The sequence below is a fragment of the Gymnoscopelus braueri genome (genome assembly GCF_963280865.1).
Source record: "Gymnoscopelus braueri genome assembly, chromosome: 15".
Lineage (NCBI taxonomy): Eukaryota > Metazoa > Chordata > Actinopteri > Myctophiformes > Myctophidae > Gymnoscopelus > Gymnoscopelus braueri.
The window spans coordinates 39,792,502-39,812,979 of record NC_137620.1 but is presented as its reverse complement, the minus strand read 5'-3'; the positions used below and the strand labels follow the sequence as shown (position 1 = coordinate 39,812,979).

The window sequence follows — 20,478 nt, the reverse complement described above, 5'->3', positions numbered from 1 at the left end:
CCAGTTGTAATCCAAAGTTAATGAGTTATTAACCCATGATATGATATGTCAATGACGTCATTCATTATGAATCTATGTGTGGAAGCCTGTGATGGAAAGTAATTACATGTATATAGAACATGTATTGAAGATTACTGGCAACATTGTTTAAGTGTACAATTAGTAAAACATAGAAAGTGGATAAAAGCAAACTCAGCATTATATTTACACTATGTATAATTTTTAATTATTATCATTGTGCAGGGAACAGTGTAGCATAGACACAAGTTTGACTTTTACACACATATTTTTATAAATGATTAAATCGAATAACCGTTGACACACAATACCCTATTGACACATTGAGGAGTAAGACCTTACACCAGTGGTTCTCAAACTTTTCAGGCCGCGACCTCCCAGAATAATCCTATTTGAACTGGGGACCCCCCAAAATAATATTTGAACTGGGGACCCCTGAAAAGAATCATATTTGAACAGGGGACCACCCACCCTGATAAGCACTTGGAATTGCAGGAGTGGAAGCATTACATTTAGTGTAACAATTAATATTGTGAAAATAGCAGATCTACAAGCTCACAAAGCCTCGCGTTGCAAGGGGTTGTGAGCATGTAGATCAGCTATTTTCACATTTCTGTCTCTAAGTCAGGTAATATTTGGCCAATGTTTGACCAGTTTTTATAGTATAGTTTGTTGATTACTTTTGACGCAGTAATGCCATGTTTTATTTGAATTTTTTAGAGGTATTCAATAGGTCTTAAAAGTCCTTAAATTGTCACTTTAGAAATGTGCAGATATCCTGTATACACTATACATACTGTATGTTGTTTACTGTTGAGTGAGAAAACAATGTTAAACATTAAGCATATCATCATCATTTGGGGACCCCCTGGGGGTCCAGACCAACAGTTTGAGAACCACTACATTCAGTATAACCAATCTACACTGACTGACAGAGGGCTCTGTAGTAATATCAACAAGATAACAGGGCATACTGTATAATGATTGTCTGCAGCAGGCTTATTAAAGAAATGCAATGAGCGGAACACAATGGATTGATTGATCATGATGGTGTAGTATACTGTACACATCATTCTTACAAGCTTTAGTTTTCAACTGAATATCATCATCAGTATTCTTAACATGTCTACCATGTCTTACACAGCTCTGCTGTATCTCCAAATCCCCATCCAAGCCATATCCCTGGATAGAGAGGTTGTGTGAACGTGGTTTGAACTGTGTGTAGGAGGGTCATTGTGTCAGAAACACTGTAGAAGGACAGAGTACCTGCCTTGTGGTCCAGGTACACCCCCAATCTGTAGGAGAAAGGCCCTGACACTTCAGTCTTAACATTGTTGTGTATGAACAGGTAGTCTTCACCATCGCACTCTAAACACCAGGATTTATCATCGTCTCCAAAGTAGGTTTGTCTGCTGATGTCTTTATAACAGACTGCTATCTCAACCCCTCCACCACTCCACTCTACTTCCCAGTAACAACGTTCAGACAGACCCTCTGTACACATCACCTGACAGTTAGTAAATCTCTCTGCATGATCAGGGTAAGGTTGTTGTTGTTGTGTACAAGTCACCTTCCTCTTCTCCTCTGACAGGGAGAGATTTGTGTTTATTGTGTTCATGTCCAGAGACAGAGGAGAGGAATCTGTGAGAACACACGACAAAAGAAAAATCAAACCTCATGAACCTTATTGTGTTTAGAGTTAGTCTCTCAGATCAAACTCATTAGAGCTTTAAATAACAACATATCAGAATGAAACTTCAACGTTCAGAACCTGCATCAACATGGACTCACATTGTAAAAAGTCCTTTCTGGTCTGAGGCTCCGCTGGATGTAAAACATCAACTGGAGACACAAGAAAACAGTAAAGGTCATCATGACATTGTAAAGGATTTCTATGTCCACACAAAGGGTCAAATCCAATAGACTTTACTGCTGACTTCAGGCATGTAAAACATACAGCGTGAGCCTACAGGAGGTCACAACATACGACTGACGTAAAAGACAACAGGCCTGCTTTACGGCAGTGTCGTAACGTAGCTCTCTTAAAGGCACAGTCACATATATAGCATTATGACAGACATCATACTGAAGAATGGATTAAACTGAAGTTCCAAGGGTTTTGTCAAAAGGTTCAAGCTATTATAGCTTGATAGTAATCATTGCTATTATATAGTGTTTGTTCAGTAACAGCTGTCTCCCCAGCTCTTCAGAAAATACATTTTCAGGTGGGTTTCACATTTCATTCAATCAGGAGAGAGAACTCCTCAAGATCATTTATTAAGAACAAAAATAAAATAAAAATGATAATAAATAATAATAAATATTAAATGGTGCATTTATATACTGTAGCGGGTGACATGAAACACAGGTCACACTAATCTACTGCCCGCCATACTACAGGCTTTAGTAGCCTTCCCAGACATACTTCCACCTGTACAAACTGTTTCAACACTTACAAATGTACTGTACTGTATAGGGGCCGGTTAAAACACAATAAAGACATTTAAATCTAACCCTTCTTCTTCTTTCGTGTAACGTCAGAGGTCCAACTCTGTGTCGTGTAGCCATGCCCGCATCTCTGGTCCAAGGTCGAAGAGGCTGGCTTCCGAGGGTGGTCTATATAAGGGACAGATGGTGATTCAATCTGACCCTAACCTCTCCTTTGAGAAATATTCTTGCTTAAATTCTTCAATGTTTCTGTCCAATCTGACAGACAGCCAACCTGTGTACCATCAGTCTGCTCCAGTTCAAATATCTCCAGTTGCCTTCTGACTTCATCAATCCATGTTTACTATGATGGCTGGTTAGAAAAACAAGAAACACATTTACATCTCACCTCTCTTTGATATCTCTGGCCAAGTTGTCTTCAGGATGTTGTCTAGTTGGTCTCTCAGACCAGACACCACATCAATCACATCTGTGAAGGACCTCACAGGACAGATGACCACACTGGGTGAGACAGGAGATCCACTGGAACTGGAGAGAGACTGGAAACTCTGGAGAGAGACAAGTAAACCAGTATAGACAGGGATGGAAGATCATTAAACCAAGAGATCAATAAATTGGTACATTGACCACACACACACACACACACACACACACACACACACGCACACGGCCACACGCACACAAATGATGATTTAATTTGTCTCTAATTCTCATGCAAATAATTGCGATTAACAATGTGATTGTGTTTTTGGTATTGAATATATAAATAAAAAATATACATTTCCGTTCCAATCTATGAACACAAATTGTACAGGGCAGATATTGAATAATTTTATACTTTCAAAATATTTGACAAAATAGTGGAAATAGACAATCTACAATCTACAAGCTCAGAAGCTGATCTTGTAGATCTGCTATTTTTGGAAAATGTTTACAATTATGACAATTGTGGAAAATAATTGTGATTATCTCAAATAATTGTGATTAGGCAATTATGTAATAATTGTGACAGGCCTAATTCTGACAATATTATTGTGGTCTGTACTCTACAACTACTGTATCTAGCAACTATATTAGTATTAGTAACTACCAGCATTAATAATGTCATGTTATGTAATATACTATGATGTCATAATAATATGACATGATGGAATGAGATGAAAGAGATGAAATATGAAGCTGATTTCTCCTAAATGAGTCAAAACCAAACAGTAAAATGCCATGTGTGGAACCTGAATGAAAGTGATGATGTCATCAGTGTTGGACAGCTCCTCCAGGTCAGCATGTCTCCTCTCCAGCTGCTCCATGTGGTCCTCCAGCTGCCTCAGGAGAGCCTCAGTCTGAGCCACTGCAGTCTGCTGCTGATCTCTGATCAGTTCTTTAAGCTCACTGCGTCTTCTCTCAATGGAGACCATCATCTCACTGAAGATCCTGTCACTGGCCTCCACTGCTGCTTCTGCAGAGCTCTGCTTCACACACACGCGCACACGCGCACACGCACACGCACGCACACGCACACGCCGAAAGGAAGAAAGAAACTCTTGGTTATAAGTTCTCATGTAAGTGTAGAACTTTGTGGGGAATACATTCAGTCACAACATAAGTATTGTTGGCCATTCCAGAAGTTCCATGATATGATGGATTCTTTACTGTCACTGTTCTTTACTGTCATTCTGGGTACTTTAGTGCAGGGACCCCCAGTGGTCCTTCAGGGGGTTCCAGGGGGTCCCCCCAAAAATATGTTAATATACCATCAACATCTGTTTAACCAACCAAAAAAAAAGAAAAATCTGTTTAACCACTTAAAATAGCCTAAAATTCTACAAGTTCACAACACATGGCGAACTCGTCGTGACGCGTTGTGAGCTTGTAGATCTGCTATTTTCAAGAACATCTTGATAGAATGTGAAAACATTTGAATAACTTTGTAACATTTTAACAACACAAATCTTATATGTGGATTGCTGGCACATAAATATTTTCAAATGTGGGTCTGCAGCCAAATACATATGAATTGGGGGTCCTTGACATGAAAAGGCTTGAGAACCACTTCTTTAGTGCTTCTGATGACACAAGGCACTGTCTCATCTATATACAGTAGCATCACAGTAAACACAAGAACAAGAACTATTATCATAACATCAGCTCACGTTCAGGGCCTCCATGACCCGTCTCAGGTCTTTCAGCTCCTTCTTTTTCTCCTGGATCTTCTGCTGGACTTCCTCCTGCATTGTCACCAGCCGTTTCTTTAAGAAACAGGAAGAGACAGTTTGGCTTGTAAACAAAGCACATTTTCAAGTCGGGATACCAATTCTATCCAATCAGGAGAAAGAGAACTCATACAGGATACGAGGTAAAAACAAGTGAGATTTGGATCCACACATCATCTTAAATCAACTTTGTAACTTCCTCAAAATACACTTTTGCAGGGGCAAGATGAATTAACTCATTCAATCTGGGATTTTAGCTATAACAATTATTTTTATAACTTGGCTATTAAGAAATAGCAGATCTACAAGCTTGTAGATCTGCTATTTTAGAAAAATCTTTAACATTTGTACAAATCTTTGAATAATTTTTTTGAAACAACATTTTTAACTCAAATCTTTGCTTCTGGGGGTCCCTGGAACAACATATTTTGATGGGGATCGGCGGCCTAAAACAACATTTTGGGGAGTCCTTGACAAGAAAAGGTTTGAGTGCCACTGATATAGCAACGATAGTTTTTCAGATAATTAAGACATTTGTTGAGACATTTGACAGTTACAAATGTTCGCTTTAAGAAATATGTATTCAAAGATTTGCACAAATCTTCACGATTTTTCAAAATGAGCATATCTACAAGCTCATAGCGCTGCACTCGGTGCCACGCTATGAGCATGTGTATCTGCTATTTTTGAATAGCCAAAGAAATCTAAAATGACAGAGATGCATTCCCAGATTGAATGGGTTACCATATGAAAAGTGATCAATCGCGTCTGTTTTTCATTGGGTCCAAAAGGAGTGTACTTCATCCTTTAATACTTTTTATTGTACAACACCCTGGTTTGTGCTTTTAATGTCTCTGACAACATGGTCATTTAGTTCTGCTTCTATATTTAAAACATGATCTCTCTTATGATTTATCTTCAAGTGATGGTGGTCCTACCTGTTTCTCTTTCTTCTCTGCAGCAGCTGACACCGTGTCATGGCCCTTATGTTCATCCATGGTGCACAGATAGCAGATACACTGGCGGTCTGTGCGACAGAACACCTCCATCAGCTTGTCATGACTGGAGCACATCTTCTCCTGCAGTTTGTTGGTGGCTGGGACCAGCTTGTGCTTCTTCAACACAGGAACATTGTAGTGAGGCTGGAGGTGAGTCTCACAGTAAGAGGCCAGACACACCAGACAAGACATGAGAGCTTTGTGACGTCTGGCTCCGGTGCAGAAATCACAGGCCACGTCTGCTGGACCGGCGTACAGCAGAGCAGCAGAGACAGAAGACTGCTGACCTCCTGTACTGCTCAGCTTCATCACAAGCTGGAAGTAAAGAGAAGAGGAGGGGAGGTCACTCACTGATGACAAATACAACACAGTCATTGTGAGGTTCATGGTGATAAACACAGTGAGACATTACAGGTATTAGTTCATCTAGTAAGATCATTGTAACATTATCTGAACACTGTGGTTCTGAACTTTGCATTCCATGAAGTTGATTTATTTACAGTATGTTGTAAAAATGTAAGCATTTAGTAGACTCTGTTAGAACTAGAAGATGAATGACATGGCAAGAATAGGGACGCTAGAGTTTAATGATTAACCAGTGACTAACACAGTCAAAGATCAGAGTAAATTACCCTAGTCAACAAAATGACAGCATAAGGTAAGTACTGTAGACTGCAAAGAAACTAAGATAATATAACACCTAGCATCTGTTTCAATGTGCTAATAAACTAAACTAAACTAGAAAAAGTGCTCCTCGGAGCACAGGTCTCCGCCAGGTCAGGTAGGTTATTGTGGCACCCTGGTGGCGCTATAATAGGCCAATGTTTAAAGGGTACCATTTGTTCTTAGGCCTTGCACGGCAATCGGACACTGCATTCATGGTTTGAGGCATTTTGTGCAACATTTCTTTTTGCTAAATTAGACCTGCTGGTGGCGCTATAACAGGCCAATGTTAAAAGGGTGGCATTTGTTCCTCAACATAGTGTGAATGTGCGTGCAAAGTTTGACCGCAATCGGACGGTGCGTTCATGATTTGCGGAATTTTGTTCAAAACAAGCCACTACTGCAAACTTTAGATGTCAATTTTAGCCAATGAGGATGGAATATGAAAAATCAAACACATCCGTCTTGATCACATGACTATGGAGATCATGTGTACCGATTTGCGTGAAATTTGGATAAAATCGGAAGGAGTAATATAAATAAATGTGTTTTACATAAGTCGGCCTCCTGGTGGCGCCATAAAAGACAGATGGAAAAAATGCAGGGGAAAGGTTTTTTCTTCCGACCTCTAGGGAGTGTGCATACAAAGTTTTACACAGATCGGTGCAGTTATAGGTAAAAACATGAATCGGCCTGTTATAGCACCATGAGGCTGATTTGAAATTGTTCAAGTGGCATTTCTTCCTCAGCATAGTGGAAATATGCGTGCAAAATTTCACCAAAATTGCATGCTGTGTTCATGATTTGAGGCATTTTGTTGAAAATGGAGCACTCCTGCAAACTTTGGAAGCCATTTTTAGCCAATCAGGATGGAATAGGAAAAATCTGAAAGACAAGTTTTGTTTAATGACTATAGAGATACTGTGTACCGATTTGCGAGATGTTTGGACAAAATCTGTAGTAGTACTGTCAAAAAATATGTTTTGCACAAATCGGCCTCCTGGTGGCGCTATAAAAGGCCCATGTGAAAAATTTGGGGCAGAAGTTCGGAATTGGCATCCAGGGAGTGTGTGTGCACAGTTTCGCTGCGATCAAGCCAACGGTGGCGGAGATTAGCTGGTGACAGACGGACGGACGGACGGACACACGGACGGACACACGGACGGAGGGTAAAACATACTCTCTCGCCATGCCTTTCGGCCTGGCGGAGACAACTAAACTAAACTAAACTAGACTAAAGTGTGACAAGACCAGGAGTCAGATTCGAATTTGGGTCTTTGCGTGGTTTGAGTGGTTCTCAAACCTTTTCATGTCAAGGACACCCAAATCAATATGTATTTGTCCATGAACCCCCATCTGAAAATATTTTGTGCCAGGGACCCCCACACAAGATTTATGTTGTTAAAATGTTTAAAAAGATTGCATATCGTGTTGTGATGCATTGTGAGCTTGTAGATCAGAAATGTTCAAATAGCTGATGTATAGGGTTACAGTGGTTAAACAGACTGTGATGCTCTATTAACACATTTTATTGGGGTCCCCAGGTGGAACCCCCTCATGGACCCCTGGGGGTCCCCAGACTCCACTTTGAGAACCACTGGTCTAACATGCTATCTAAATAATATTCTTAGTATTTGTGGACAATATCAACATACATAACATAACGTGTAGTAAATAACTAACATATAGTATACCATCTATCACAATAGTCAACAAGGAGTTTTGTGTAGCAGAACATGTAGTTTAATGTGTGGTTGTAACTTTTAAGGTCATCTCACCTCAGCCAGCAAGGTGTTCTTCCTCAGAACAGGTCTGGGACTGAAGCTCTCTCTGCACTGGGGACAGCTGTAGACTCCAGTCTCCTCATACTGGTCCCAGTAACCCTCAATACAGCTTCTACAGTAACTGTGTCCACACTGTAGAGTCACTGGTTCCTTTAGAAGGTCCAGACAGACAGAACAACAGCAGTCCTGGTCCAGCTCACATGTCTGTTGCTTCTCCTGCTGTTCTGCCATTTGACTGACAACCACACTCACACTGAGAGAAAACACACAACACTCTGGTTTACTCTGAAGAGAGACTGAGAGAGAAACACACAACAGCTCTGAGTTTCGTTTCTTCTGAAGAGAGACTGAGAGAGAAAACAACAGCTCTGAGTTTCGTTTCTTCTGAAGAGAAGTGGGAGAGGCAAAGGGAGGGACTTCCTGGATGTTTGCAGGAGGCAGTGGTTTTAAAAAGACAGCGAATGTGTAGCACAAACAGGTTCAGCTTGTGGTTGAACGTTGTACAGCTGGACTCTCACACTACACCATCATTTCCTGTGGAAAAGCCTGGTGGTGGTGACACAAGGTTACAAGATAATCAGGGGTATTTATTTGGGGTAGAGTATGGCAGAAAATGTGTATTTTAGTAAAATATCTCGACTTTCTCACTAGTTCCACACTCTCTCCACTTCCTCCAGACTCCAGTGAACTCATATATTATAGTGAAACACTCTAATATCCTCTAGGATTACAAATAAGTCATGGCAAGACAGGTGAGCTTGATCATAATAAAGGGGAAACCTGAAAATGACACAAGGTTGACATCTGGTGGCCAATTCAGTGATGCCTTATACAGTAGCTGTTGTGTCATTGCTTGACATCTGCATTATAATCTTTTTGTCCCCTCACTTCAGTTGCACCTGAAGTGTTCATGGAATTATTCATTGTGTGTTATTTCAGGAAACAAGATTAAGTTCCTACATATTTTACCAGCAGCATTGTCAAATTGAATGATGAATGAATTCCATTCAGTATTGTGACCTCAGTGGACAGGACAGTGGTACAGTCGACTGGACCTTTGGTTTAACAGCTTCAACTGTCAGGGGACACAAATGCATCTTCTGAGTTGCCTTTAATCCTATCAAGTGTAGCCGATAGTTGATACTTTAGACAGTAAATGTACTACATTGCACAATAGTTTTTTTAATAGGCATGATGCATCTGCCATAATTTTTGAAATATGTATATCCCAGGGAATCAGTTTCTGATATATAATCATTGTCTAATTTACATGCATATGTCACCATATGAGATTGTTTGATTGAACTATTTTGTCTTTGGAAACAACCCCCCCCCCCACTACAGTAATTCATAGCTGTGTTATGTACATGGTCCAGATGAAAAAGCTCAGAACACAAGTTTCAAATTATACCCACTTTTAGGCACTTGCTGTTGGTTTACATGGAATAGAAAAGCATTTATAGGTATACAGACCAAATTGTAGGCTTATAATATTTCATCCTCCTAGTGTATAATTACAACTTAATAAAAGGTCAGCATTCAAGGAGGAAATGGACTACAGTAACTCTCTGTTCTACAGCAGAACGGTCAACACCTCATGTGCTTTGACAGCAAAGCAACATGCAATATTATTGCAAGCATAATGCTACTGTATTCTGGAAGGAAAACAAGGAACCATTCATTAACACTCTCAGACCTCTGAATAAGACCTCATAATAATCACTAGCTTTTCTTGTGTTGTTCCAGTGAACAAACATTGAACTAATTGCTGTGTTCTCAGATACTATGTTTTACCAAATCAAAGAATTGCAGTAGTACAGTAGGTCATGAATCATGACAGGGCAATGTGAAAGATATTAACCTTTTGAATTTGAAACATTTCTTTGGCTCATATCAGGAATTACCTTTTGATAGGTGGGTATGTCTCTTTAATGTGTCCCTGTAGCTACAACTAAAGAGGGATCCTTTACAAACACATTGGGGAAGAAATGTCTTGGTAAGGAATTTATTCCAAGATTTGACATTATTCTGATAATATTCCCTGACTACAAGGAGTTGCAAGGAGTTGCATTGGTGTGGACTGGCCTTAACTTATAGCTACTATTTTCAGATTGACATGGAAGCATAAACCATACGCCAAAACGCATACAGTGTATGCTATTCAAAATTAAACACTTTATTTTTTCCAACGCCAATTGTGGCAATTCTTCATTCTTCTTCTTCATTCTTCATAAGTAGAAAACAATATACAAAATAAAGCAGCATTTTGAGATTTACATGGACCGTACAAACACCACTGTTAACTCTTGGTGCAAATGTACATCTACTAGTGTTTGAGGGGATAATTTGTTAGGTGATGGAGTTTAAAGAAATTAAGACTGGTCTGCAAAAAAAGACCCAGATCAAAACATGCTTTTCAAGTATGGTCCTTGTAGCCCAACACCAGGTGTAGCTCATGTACAAACGTCATAGAACTGCAGTCCATTCCGTTATCACAGGAACTGGTCCTTAGTTCAGCATAAATCATCACTGCTATAAACGGTCACTGTAATATTCAACGTTCATTAACCATATCAACCCTATCGTCCCTTTCCTGGATTAACATTAGGCAAAAAAAATTATGTGTCAAAAATAGGCAAACGTTTGTCGAAAATAGGTGAACATTTGGCAAAAATAGCAGATCTACAAGCTCACAATGCGGTGCAAGATGATTTGTATTTATATTAGGATAAATTTGTGCGACTGTAAAGACCAAACGGAAGTGGGGAGGAGGCTTCACATCCGCTTTATATTCTGCTCATGATCAGAGCTTCCGAGTCCCAGACTGTATGACCGGAAACATTTGAAAATTGTGGGAGGCAACAGTCTGGCCACGCGAGACTATACAACCATGTACCGTATAAGGCATTGGTTCTCAAAGTGTGGTCCGGGGACCCCCAGGGGTCCTTGAGGGAGCTAAATGATGGATAGTTAGGAACCAAATGGACCCTCAGGGTCTGCAACTCTGAGTGTGAACAAATGGAACCAAATGGACCCTAACAGGTCCATTTGGTTCCATTTATACACTCAGAGTTAAATTAACATTGATTTTACAATATAAATTGGGGTCCCAGAGATAGAAATGCCATTACATGGGGGTCTGTAGCCTAATGCATGTCAAATTGGGGGTCCTTGACATTAAAATGGCTGAGAATCACTGCTAGAGCAGTAAAACTCTTCTCTTATGGGGGTCCCTGGCATATCTTTTGAAATGGGGGTCCGTGGGCTAATAAGTGTCAATTTGGGGGTCCTTGACATGAAAAAGTTTGAGAACCACTGGTAAAGTGGTTTAAGACTTGAGAGTAAATATTCAAATGTACATGCTCTGGGCAGCAGAGTTCTATGACTGCCACTGGCCATACTTTTTAGAAAAACTAAATTTGGTACTTTTGTTTCATGGCATTAGAGATGATGTCCGATCTCTACATCACCATTGGCTGAGATTGTGGCAACTTGTGCAATCTCCTCTGGGGTTGTGACAGGCTTGGACAGCTTCTTCAGCAGGTTGATCACAGCATCCACAGCCATCATCATGACGCCATGACGGATCTCCACCAGGATGGCTGTGTCAAAGCCCTCCTTGGCGATGATGACACGTGCCAGGGACCGTGCCATGTCCGTGGCCGTGCCATCACCAGCCTCCTCGTTGGTGTTGTTGGCCACGTCCTGCACCAGCTTGGCGCCAATGTTCTTATATCTGCTCTGCTCCATCATCACATAATGTGTGTGGCCAGTGGCCACAGTCACACCATACTTGGGTCACCTATGGGCTACCCCAGCCTTGCTGAGACCCCATGGTGACAGCAACAGCATCGGCAAGTAGATCTTTGTCCTTTTCGTAGGTAAAAGTGTGTTGACAATAAGAAAAAGAATTGCCAACTAAATAAATTATAGCAGCCTTTTCCTTTATGTGTGGGTGTTTGTGTGTAAGTCAATATACAAGTAGTATGTGTGTGGTTCATTTTCTATGTGTGTCTTTATCTTTGTGTGCGTGTGTGTGTGTGTGTGTGTGTGTGTGTGTGTCTGTGTCTGTGTCTGTGTGTGTGTGTGTGTGTGTGTGTGTGTTTATGACAGTGGTCCTTGGGTACTGTACAGTTGGTAGACCGTCCTGCTCAGAGCTGGCCCGACATTCCTGAAAAACCAAAACACAAAAGCAGAAATTGTTTTTTCCAAAAAGTAACAAGGTTAATGTTGAGGTGTGCATGGTCAAGCCACATGGCTGCCAAACTTGACAACATCTTACATCATCTACAGTAGGACACCGTTTCCTTACCTGCTTCTCGATTATTCGTTTATCAGTCGGTTAATTGGTTCCAACTATCGGTTCCGACATATTTTCGGTTAATTGCCCAGCCCTACTCTGAGCTCACAACCCACCATAAGACGGAGCCTAAAGACCATACATTATGCGTGTGCCAGCTTGTTCACAAAATGCTTCATGGGAATTGTAGGAATGCAGAGAAGGACTGTATTGTCAAACAAATACATTGTAATACAATGCAGCACAAAGCATAACAACAATGGAATTGAATCAAAATCTTATCCTGCAAAAACCTTTTGAGTTTCCCGTATCGGATAGAAGAGAGGAGTTTCTCTTTCTCTGCTTCACTCCTGCATTGTTCATAGGCTGTGAGAAGACTAGAGAGAGAGAGAGAGAGAGAGAGAGAGAGAGAGAGAGAGAGAGAGAGAGAGAGAGAGAGAGAGAGAGAGAGAGAGATCAGTGATTACATGTACAAAAAAAATCAGTGTCAATGTGTTCATTACCTCTTCTGTCTGTGTGTATCTCCTTGAGAGATTAAGACCGGGAACAGCATCTGTGTCATTCTAAGATTTCTTTGGCTATTCAAAAAATAGCAGATATACAAGCTTGTAGCGCTTGTAGATCTGCTATATATATATATATATATATATTTTTTTTTTAAGTGAGAAAATCTGTGAATATATATATTATTTTAAAGCGAACATTTTAAACTCAAATCTTTGTTTCTGGGGGGTCCCTGGCACAACATATTTTGAGATGGGGGTCCATGGCCAAATACATATCATTTTGAGTGGTCCTTGACATGAAAAAGTTTGAGAATCACTGATATTATAGCAACATACGTTTTTTTCAAAAAACTGTTAAGATTTAGAAGACATTTGTAGAATCCCCAGAAGCAAAGAAGAGTTACAAATGTTCGCTTTAAAAATATATATATTCAAAGATTTGCAAAAAATAAATAAAAAATTGAATAGCCAAAGACATCTAAAATGACACAGATGCGTTCCCGGTCTTAATGGGTTAACATGAGCAATGGTTATATAGGTCAGGGTAAACTGTCATAAACTTTTGTTTTCCAGTAGTCATAGTTCAACTGTGAGCACTCCCCACTGGAACAAGAAATCCATGACAGATTTTACACACATGTTCATGTGCTCATCCCAGCGACCACAAGACAGTGGAGAAGCGCACGCATTTTAATTACTGTACATAAAAGAGATTCAGAGGGTGAAAACACATTTATTTATTGCAAATGCTGATTGATGTCTATGCTCATTCATCATGACCATGAGGATATACTGGCCCAGTGTATATACCTGTGTGGTGTTTGGTATAGTTCCAGTGTATTACCTGTGTGGTGTTTGGTATAGTTCCAGTGCATTACCTGTGTGGTGTTTGGTATAGTTCCAGTGCATTACCTGTGTGGTGTTTGGTATAGTTCCAGTGTATTACCTGTGTGGTGTTTGGTATAGTTCCAGTGCATTCATTACCTGTGTGGTGTTTGGTATAGTTCCAGTATATTACCTGTGTGGTGTTTGGTATAGTTCCAGTGCATTCATTACCTGTGTGGTGTTTGGTATAGTTCCAGTGTATTACCTGTGTGGTGTTTGGTATAGTTCCAGTGTATTACCTGTGTGGTGTTTGGTATAGTTCTAGTGTATTACCTGTGTGGTGTTTGGTATAGTTCCAGTGTATTACCTGTGTGGTGTTTGATATAGTTCCAGTGCATTACCTGTGTGGTGTTTGGTATAGTTCCAGTGCATTACCTGTGTGGTGTTTGGTATTGTTCCAGTGTATTACCTGTGTGGTGTTTGGTATAGTTCCAGTGTATTACCTGTGTGGTGTTTGGTATAGTTCCAGTGTATTACCTGTGTGGTGTTTGGTATAGTTCCAGTGTATTACCTGTGTGGTGTTTGGTATAGTTCCAGTGTATTACCTGTGTGGTGTTTGGTATAGTTCCAGTATAGCAGCAGCCTTGTCACCAGACAGACCACTGACCTGCATCAGTTGTCTTGCAAACACCTCTCTCACCGTCTGGCACTAAGACACAACACATGAAGGGAAGGTTACACAAAAGCACATGTACATACATGCACATCAGTGTTGATTTCGTCTAAAAACTAAAACTATGACGAAAAATATTCGTCAACTACTTTTTTTCACTGATGAAAACAAGATAAAAACTAAGCTATGATGACTAAAACTAAGACTAAATGTATTGACAATTTCGTCAGAAAAAAACTAGACTAAAATGTTAGGGAGGGACTAGTGGAGAATGACAAGTCATTTTATGTTTGGTTGTGCTCTGAAAATAGCAGATCTACGAGCTCACAATGCGTCACGCTGCGACGTGTTGTGAATTTGTAGATTTTATTTATTATTTTCAGCATGCAACCAAGTGTAAAATCAGCCATTATGACGCCATCAAGGCACCGCCAACACACACACACACACACACACCTTGTTCTTGACCGATCCGAGGTTGAACTCGGCGAAGGAGATGAGAGAGGAGGAAGGGTTTTCTCTGGACTCTTCTACCTCACTCTCTCCATCCACCTCCAGCTCTCTGGAACGACAGAACAGGGTCTTGTTCTGGAGGAGAGGAGCAGAGAAGAGTTGTTGAATTGTATTAGATGATACATACACAAGCTGTTGTGTATGTATTTAGAGAAGTAAACTTTAACTTTTCGAAAGGAATATGTTGCTTACCATACATTAGTAACTATTAATAAAACATTATGTGTACACGTGAGAGAAATATTCTGTAATGTTACTTACTGTGTGTGTGTGTGTGTGTGTGTGTGTGTGTGTGTGTGTGTGTGTGTGTGTGTGTGTGTGCATGCGTGAGTTACCTGGTACAGTTTGGTCAGGTATCGGGTCATGACAGTCAAGTAGGCTACAGACTCCCTCACATCCTGAACTCTCTTCACAAAGAAACCGTCCACCACCTAACACACACACACACACGTGCGCGCACACACAAACACACACACACCAACATGTCCACACACGCAAACATATCCACACACGCAGAAATACATTCACATATGTTGTCTTTTCAAGAGACTCTTGTAAAGTGCACAATTCATTTAAACTGAGTGAGTGTGTGTGTGTGTGTGTGTGTGTGTGTGTGTATGTGTGTGTGTGTGTGTGTGTGTGTGTGTGTGTGTGTGTGTGTGTGTGTGTGTGTGTGTGTGTGTGTGTGTGTGTACCTGTGTGTTGATAATAGCTTGTTGTAAAGTGCTCTCAGGTATACTCAGGTGAGATGCTGCAGCGCCACACTCCTCCACTAGGTAGATGGGTTTATGCAGACCACACCTCTTCAGACGAAACTGATCATTGCGGAGAGAGAGAGAGACAGACAGAGGGACGGAGAGATAGAGACAGAGAGACCGAGAGCGACAGAGAGATAGAGACATGAGAAAGACTGAGAGACTTGCCGTTAATTCACTACAATAATTTGGAGAATAAACAAGCTGAGACAGGTAAAGTAAATTCACACACACTCTTACACACCTTCTGTTCTCTGAAGCGTCCATCGATGATGCTTCCACACAGGTCATCTATCCTCTTCCTCTCAATGATGTAATCCAGAACCAGCTCTCTGCTGGGAGGAGCACGCAGCTGACCTGTGGACAGCAACACAAGCAAGGCCTCTCATTCATTATTTATTCTACAATTACAACCAATTTATCAAAATATAGATTAAATTATTAAAGATACGCCATCCCAATTGGAGCCACTAGAGGCGAAATGGAACACAAAAACGGGTGCCGTCTGATCTCCTGAACGCCCAATGTTTTACCGGTGCTAGATCCCGTGAGAGTGTGTTGCTAGGACAGAGAAAGGTCGATAATAAAGTAGCATTTTGCATGGGCTACCTGGTACAGGTGCGACCCTCTCCCGGGCCACCCACAGGAAGTCTCCGATGTTTAACTTCCTGACGTCGAAGGTCACGCCGTTCCTCTGAAGCTCTTTGACCAACTCCTGTTTCGCTCCTGTTTTGCCACTATACACACACACACACACACACACACACACACACACACACACACACAGTTAGTGTGAAACAACAAAGGTATTGACCATACATACCCACAGTGATTTTGCTTGTGTCATACTCAACACTGCTGTGACTCTTTTCTACTAACTTTTTTGTTTTTGTCTGTTTTTTTAATTATTGTGTCAATTACCTGCCTAGATACAGTATTTAACGTGTGTCACAGAAGTGACGACTTAACCGTTAATTATATCTCAGGATTAACTGATTTATTGGACCTCGCTGTGCATAGCAACCCAATCTGACACTTTGTTCATTATACTGCAGCAGTCAGTTTGGCTGATGCTAAAATGTGGACATGCTTGAGAGAGATCATCAATATATAACATCGGTTCTAAAATAGACCCTTGAGGATCCCCTACTGTACATCTAGCAAAGCACCAACTCTTGTACATTGTTTACTCTTATTATGTAGAATTACATCCAGGTCTATTCAATTTCAATTCAATTCAATTTTATTAAAGTGTCAAATCACAACAAGTTGTCTCAAGACACTTTACATGTAGAGAAGAGACCCGACAGTCCCACCCTGAGCAAGCAATTTTGCGACAGTGGCCGCAGGTCTGGGCACACAGATACAGTAAATGTATCAAGTTTTGAATGGAAAATGTTTAAATCTGCCCCCATCCTCGCCTCATTTAAAACCACCCTCAAAACCCACCTCCTCAGACTTGCATTCCCCATCTAATTCAAATCCCCTTTTTTACATTTTAATTTGTACATTTTTGTTTCCTTTTTACCCTTTTAACTAGTTATTTATGTTAATCAAGTTAGTTTTGTAAAGCGACATTAAGTATCTAGAAAAGCGCTACATAAATTGCATGTATTATTAATCCTAGTCTCACTTCTCTTACCCAGTTGTTTCTATGAAGTCGACACAGAGGATAATGTCATATCTGCCGGGTAGGAGACATGCTACCTCCGGCCTCCTGGCTGTCGTCTCTGGAGCCTGGGACCTTCCTGGACAGCTCAGCCCAGCCACCTCACTCCTAAGCTGGGTGAAAGCACCAGGCCTCTCTGTGGGGCTAAACAAGTAATAGTGTGTGATCTACTTAAAGTCGACTCAAGTAGGAAGGACATCTGCAATACTAGAGCCAATCTAATTTTCCTGCTGTTAAAAGGATCCCTGTCTAATGAGCCAAATATGCCTTAATATATTCTAATTGCCCTCTATAATTAAAATAAAAAAACACCTTAAATATTGTTTTTATTTCATAAATAGTTCATCTTTTACACAAGGGGGACAACGGCCGTCGCAAGTTGATGATGTCATTTGTCCATGTGTGGTCCAGCCCTAAGGAATGTTCTTAGCATCCCTTAATAAAAAACAACTTCATATTTCCTAATGTAAATATGAGCATCAAAGCAATATTTTAAATTGTAAACTTCTTATTAGCAAATGCATTCCATACATTCCATAGGGCTAGAGCCGCTAGACCACACATGGACAAATGACATCATCAACTTGCGACTGGAGTTGTCCCTTTTGAGTGAAAGATGAACTATATCTAAAATAAATAAAGGTGTTTTTAATTTGAGTTATAGAGGCAATTTTTATGTATTAAGGCATTATTAGCCAGGGATCCTTTTAAATTATTTCTTTGTTCACCATTTTAGAATAGACTTTGTTTTAGGATTACTTAAACACTAAAATGAGTAGTTTTTTAAAAAACAATCACCATAATCTGTCCGCCGTCTCCTCTTCCTCCTCTTCATCTTCAAGTGTTAGGTCTACAACCTTTGCTCCGCCTCCTTCCTCTTCTTCGTCTCCCTGCTCCTCGTCCTCTCCTTCATTCATCATGTCCTCCTTCTCTCCGTCCCTCCCTCTCTCCTGTGCTGCGTTGGTCCCTGGTTCCCCGGCCTCCAGTCGCTCTGCTAAAGCCATGCCCTGCTCTGTGAGAGAATACCTCACAGAGAGAGAGAGAGGGAAAGAGAGAGTATTATTTTTCCCACTTTATTTCATTGATATTTATTCTTTAACCCATTAAGACTGGGAACGCATCTGTGTCATTTTAGATTTCTTTGGCTATTAAAAAATAGCAGATATACAAGCTCATAGAGCGGCACCGAGTGCCGCGCTATGAGTTTGTAGATCTGCTATTTATTTTTAAATCGTGAACATTTGTGAAAATCTTTTTAACTCAAATCTTTGCTTCTCGGGGTCCCTGGAACAACATATGTTGAGATGGGGGTCCACGGCCAAATACATATAATTTTGGGGGTCCTTGACATGAAAATCTTATGATTGTTTATTGCGTAGAACTCCATTTATTATTCATTTATTATTATTAATGTCTTTGCCGACAGTGGGTCAGGTTAGTCTCTCCAGCCAGACTGTTGTCTCCCACTATTTCCAAATGCTTCCATCATACAGTCTGTCCTTTGGAATCGCTGAAAACGATCCGGGAGTCATAAATCTGTCCTAATGTAAATCAAATCAGTCGAAGCATATATAGCTTGCTGCTCATCAGAAATGGAAATTCAAAAACTTTCGTGAACGGAAATGACAAACAGATGACAGCTTCCGTTCTCAGCTCTCAGGAGGTGTAGTTCCAGACTCTTCTATATAGCATTGGGATTAGTGGAATAGTAGTCTGGCTATAAGAGACTAGGGTCAGGTCAAGTTTTGAAAACAGTAACGTGTTTGTATGATCAGAAATATGCAGACCATAAGACACAGTACACCTGTCCCGCCCTGCTGGCTGTGCCTTTTACAAAAAATAATGTCAACTCGGCTCTGTGACGACCTCCGATGCGCCTCAAAGGAGGCACGATGTGTGTGAGTGTGTGCACTTCTTGAACGTGTGTGTAGGGGTGTCTGTGTGTGTTTGTGTGTGTGTTTGTTTATGTTTTCTCCATACCTTGCAGGATTGTGAGTCTTCAGAACAAGGTTCTTGAGAACCAGGGTGTCCAGGGTGTCTATATTGTACATCAGTCTCTACAAGGTATTGTGTCCAACATTAGAAGAAAAAATGCGACCTTGCAATCACAGCCTGGAGCACTGCATTGTTCATCTCTGTGGAAAAGCCCAGGGTTTGATTTGCGGGGGATAGGTTTTATTCATGTATCTTAAGCAGTTAAGAAAATGTCCACCTCTGATTTATTTACAAATGGATATGTATACAGTATATGTATCCACATGTAAGCACTGAATGGAGCGAGTAGGAGTGAGAACAGGTGTACCTGGTTGTGCCTGTAGAGGGCGATGAGGACCGCGTAGCCCCCAGACCTCTTCTGGGGAACATATTCCCTCTTCTTCTTCTTGCTCCCATCACCTCCTTTCTCCTTCCCTCCATTCGATGGGGCATTCTTCTGCAGTGATAAGACACGTCACATCATGGAGGAAATGGAATAAAGATTTCACATGGACACGGTCACATCTTTTTTTCAGCAGCAAACCTAAATGAGTTGTGAGTGTAGAATGCCGCACACAACCTCAAAGTATACTAGGGGTGTAACAGTTAATCGAACTAACCTATTTAATTATTGATTATAAAAAATAATTGCTTTTGAAAAATATATATATTTTAATATTTTTTCACTAGCAAAAATAGTCGATCTACAAACTCACAATGTATTGCAATGTGACGCGTTGTGAACAGAAAGCTCGTAGAAAGCCTCTGCAGACATTTTGCATGAAACCCATTCAAAGGACATTCAACTTTCGGTTTGTGAATTGATTTCGATCTTTTAATTGCCAGCGCACAGATTTCGACCTTTAGGAAGGGAACCCCTATTTGTAACTATACCTTTCAGGACGGGAACCCCTTTTGGGGTTCTTGTTGCTATGTACAGTATATAGCAACATAATTTTTTTTAATTCTTTGAATAAATATTTCCTGGCCTAAGTTTTTCAGAAAACTTGGGCCAGGATTTAGAAGGCGTTTTTTAGAATTGGCCTCAGGTCTAAATGGGTTAAGGCCAGTCCAGACCAAAGATTCACAATTTGCAACTGGACAGTCCACACCCAGGCGCCACGCTGCGAACAATTGCCGTT

At 40.6% G+C, this 20,478-nt stretch overlaps 2 protein-coding genes across 4 annotated transcripts; both read right to left on the bottom strand.

Annotated features, from left to right (window-relative positions):
- Positions 1 to 245: 245 nt before the first annotated feature.
- On the bottom strand, positions 246 to 8,352 carry LOC308101537 (tripartite motif-containing protein 16-like; the record flags this gene model as incomplete). Its single annotated transcript, XM_080450956.1, has 5 exons — positions 246 to 1,659; positions 1,810 to 1,855; positions 3,705 to 3,926; positions 5,615 to 5,989; positions 8,116 to 8,352. The coding sequence occupies 5 exons, from the start codon at positions 8,350 to 8,352 to the stop codon at positions 1,145 to 1,147; spliced, it is 1,395 nt and encodes a 464-aa protein (XP_080307082.1). The 3' UTR covers positions 246 to 1,144.
- A 3,801-nt stretch (positions 8,353 to 12,153) lies between these two features.
- LOC308102349 (crossover junction endonuclease MUS81-like) lies at positions 12,154 to 19,797 on the bottom strand. 3 transcript variants are annotated; one of them, XM_080452019.1, is made up of 12 exons: positions 19,665 to 19,797; positions 19,343 to 19,497; positions 18,161 to 18,388; positions 17,336 to 17,506; positions 16,303 to 16,430; positions 15,938 to 16,050; positions 15,634 to 15,753; positions 15,274 to 15,369; positions 14,882 to 15,013; positions 14,358 to 14,461; positions 12,715 to 12,798; positions 12,154 to 12,292 (listed from the first exon to the last, which is right to left on the bottom strand). In XM_080452019.1, the coding sequence occupies exons 2-12, from the start codon at positions 19,411 to 19,413 to the stop codon at positions 12,226 to 12,228; spliced, it is 1,314 nt and encodes a 437-aa protein (XP_080308145.1). In that variant the 5' UTR covers positions 19,414 to 19,497; positions 19,665 to 19,797; the 3' UTR covers positions 12,154 to 12,225. The 3 variants fall into 3 exon arrangements, with proteins under 3 accessions (XP_080308145.1, XP_080308147.1, XP_080308146.1); XM_080452021.1 differs by lacking the exon at positions 19,343 to 19,497 and having other exon boundaries at positions 18,161 to 18,374; positions 19,665 to 19,778; XM_080452020.1 differs by lacking the exon at positions 19,665 to 19,797 and having other exon boundaries at positions 18,161 to 18,374; positions 19,343 to 19,433.
- Positions 19,798 to 20,478: the final 681 nt, after the last annotated feature.

Excerpts from the sequence above, each read along its gene's own strand:
- LOC308102349 (XM_080452019.1), bottom strand. The coding sequence starts at position 19,413 with ATGTACAATATAGACACCCTGGACACCCTGGTTCTCAAGAACCTTGTT. Across the intron at positions 16,051-16,302 it reads GAGGGTCGCACCTGTACCAG|GTCAGCTGCGTGCTCCTCCC; the intron begins GTAGCCCATGCA and ends TGCTGTCCACAG. Across the intron at positions 14,462-14,881 it reads TCGGATCGGTCAAGAACAAG|TGCCAGACGGTGAGAGAGGT; the intron begins GTGTGTGTGTGT and ends GTTGTGTCTTAG.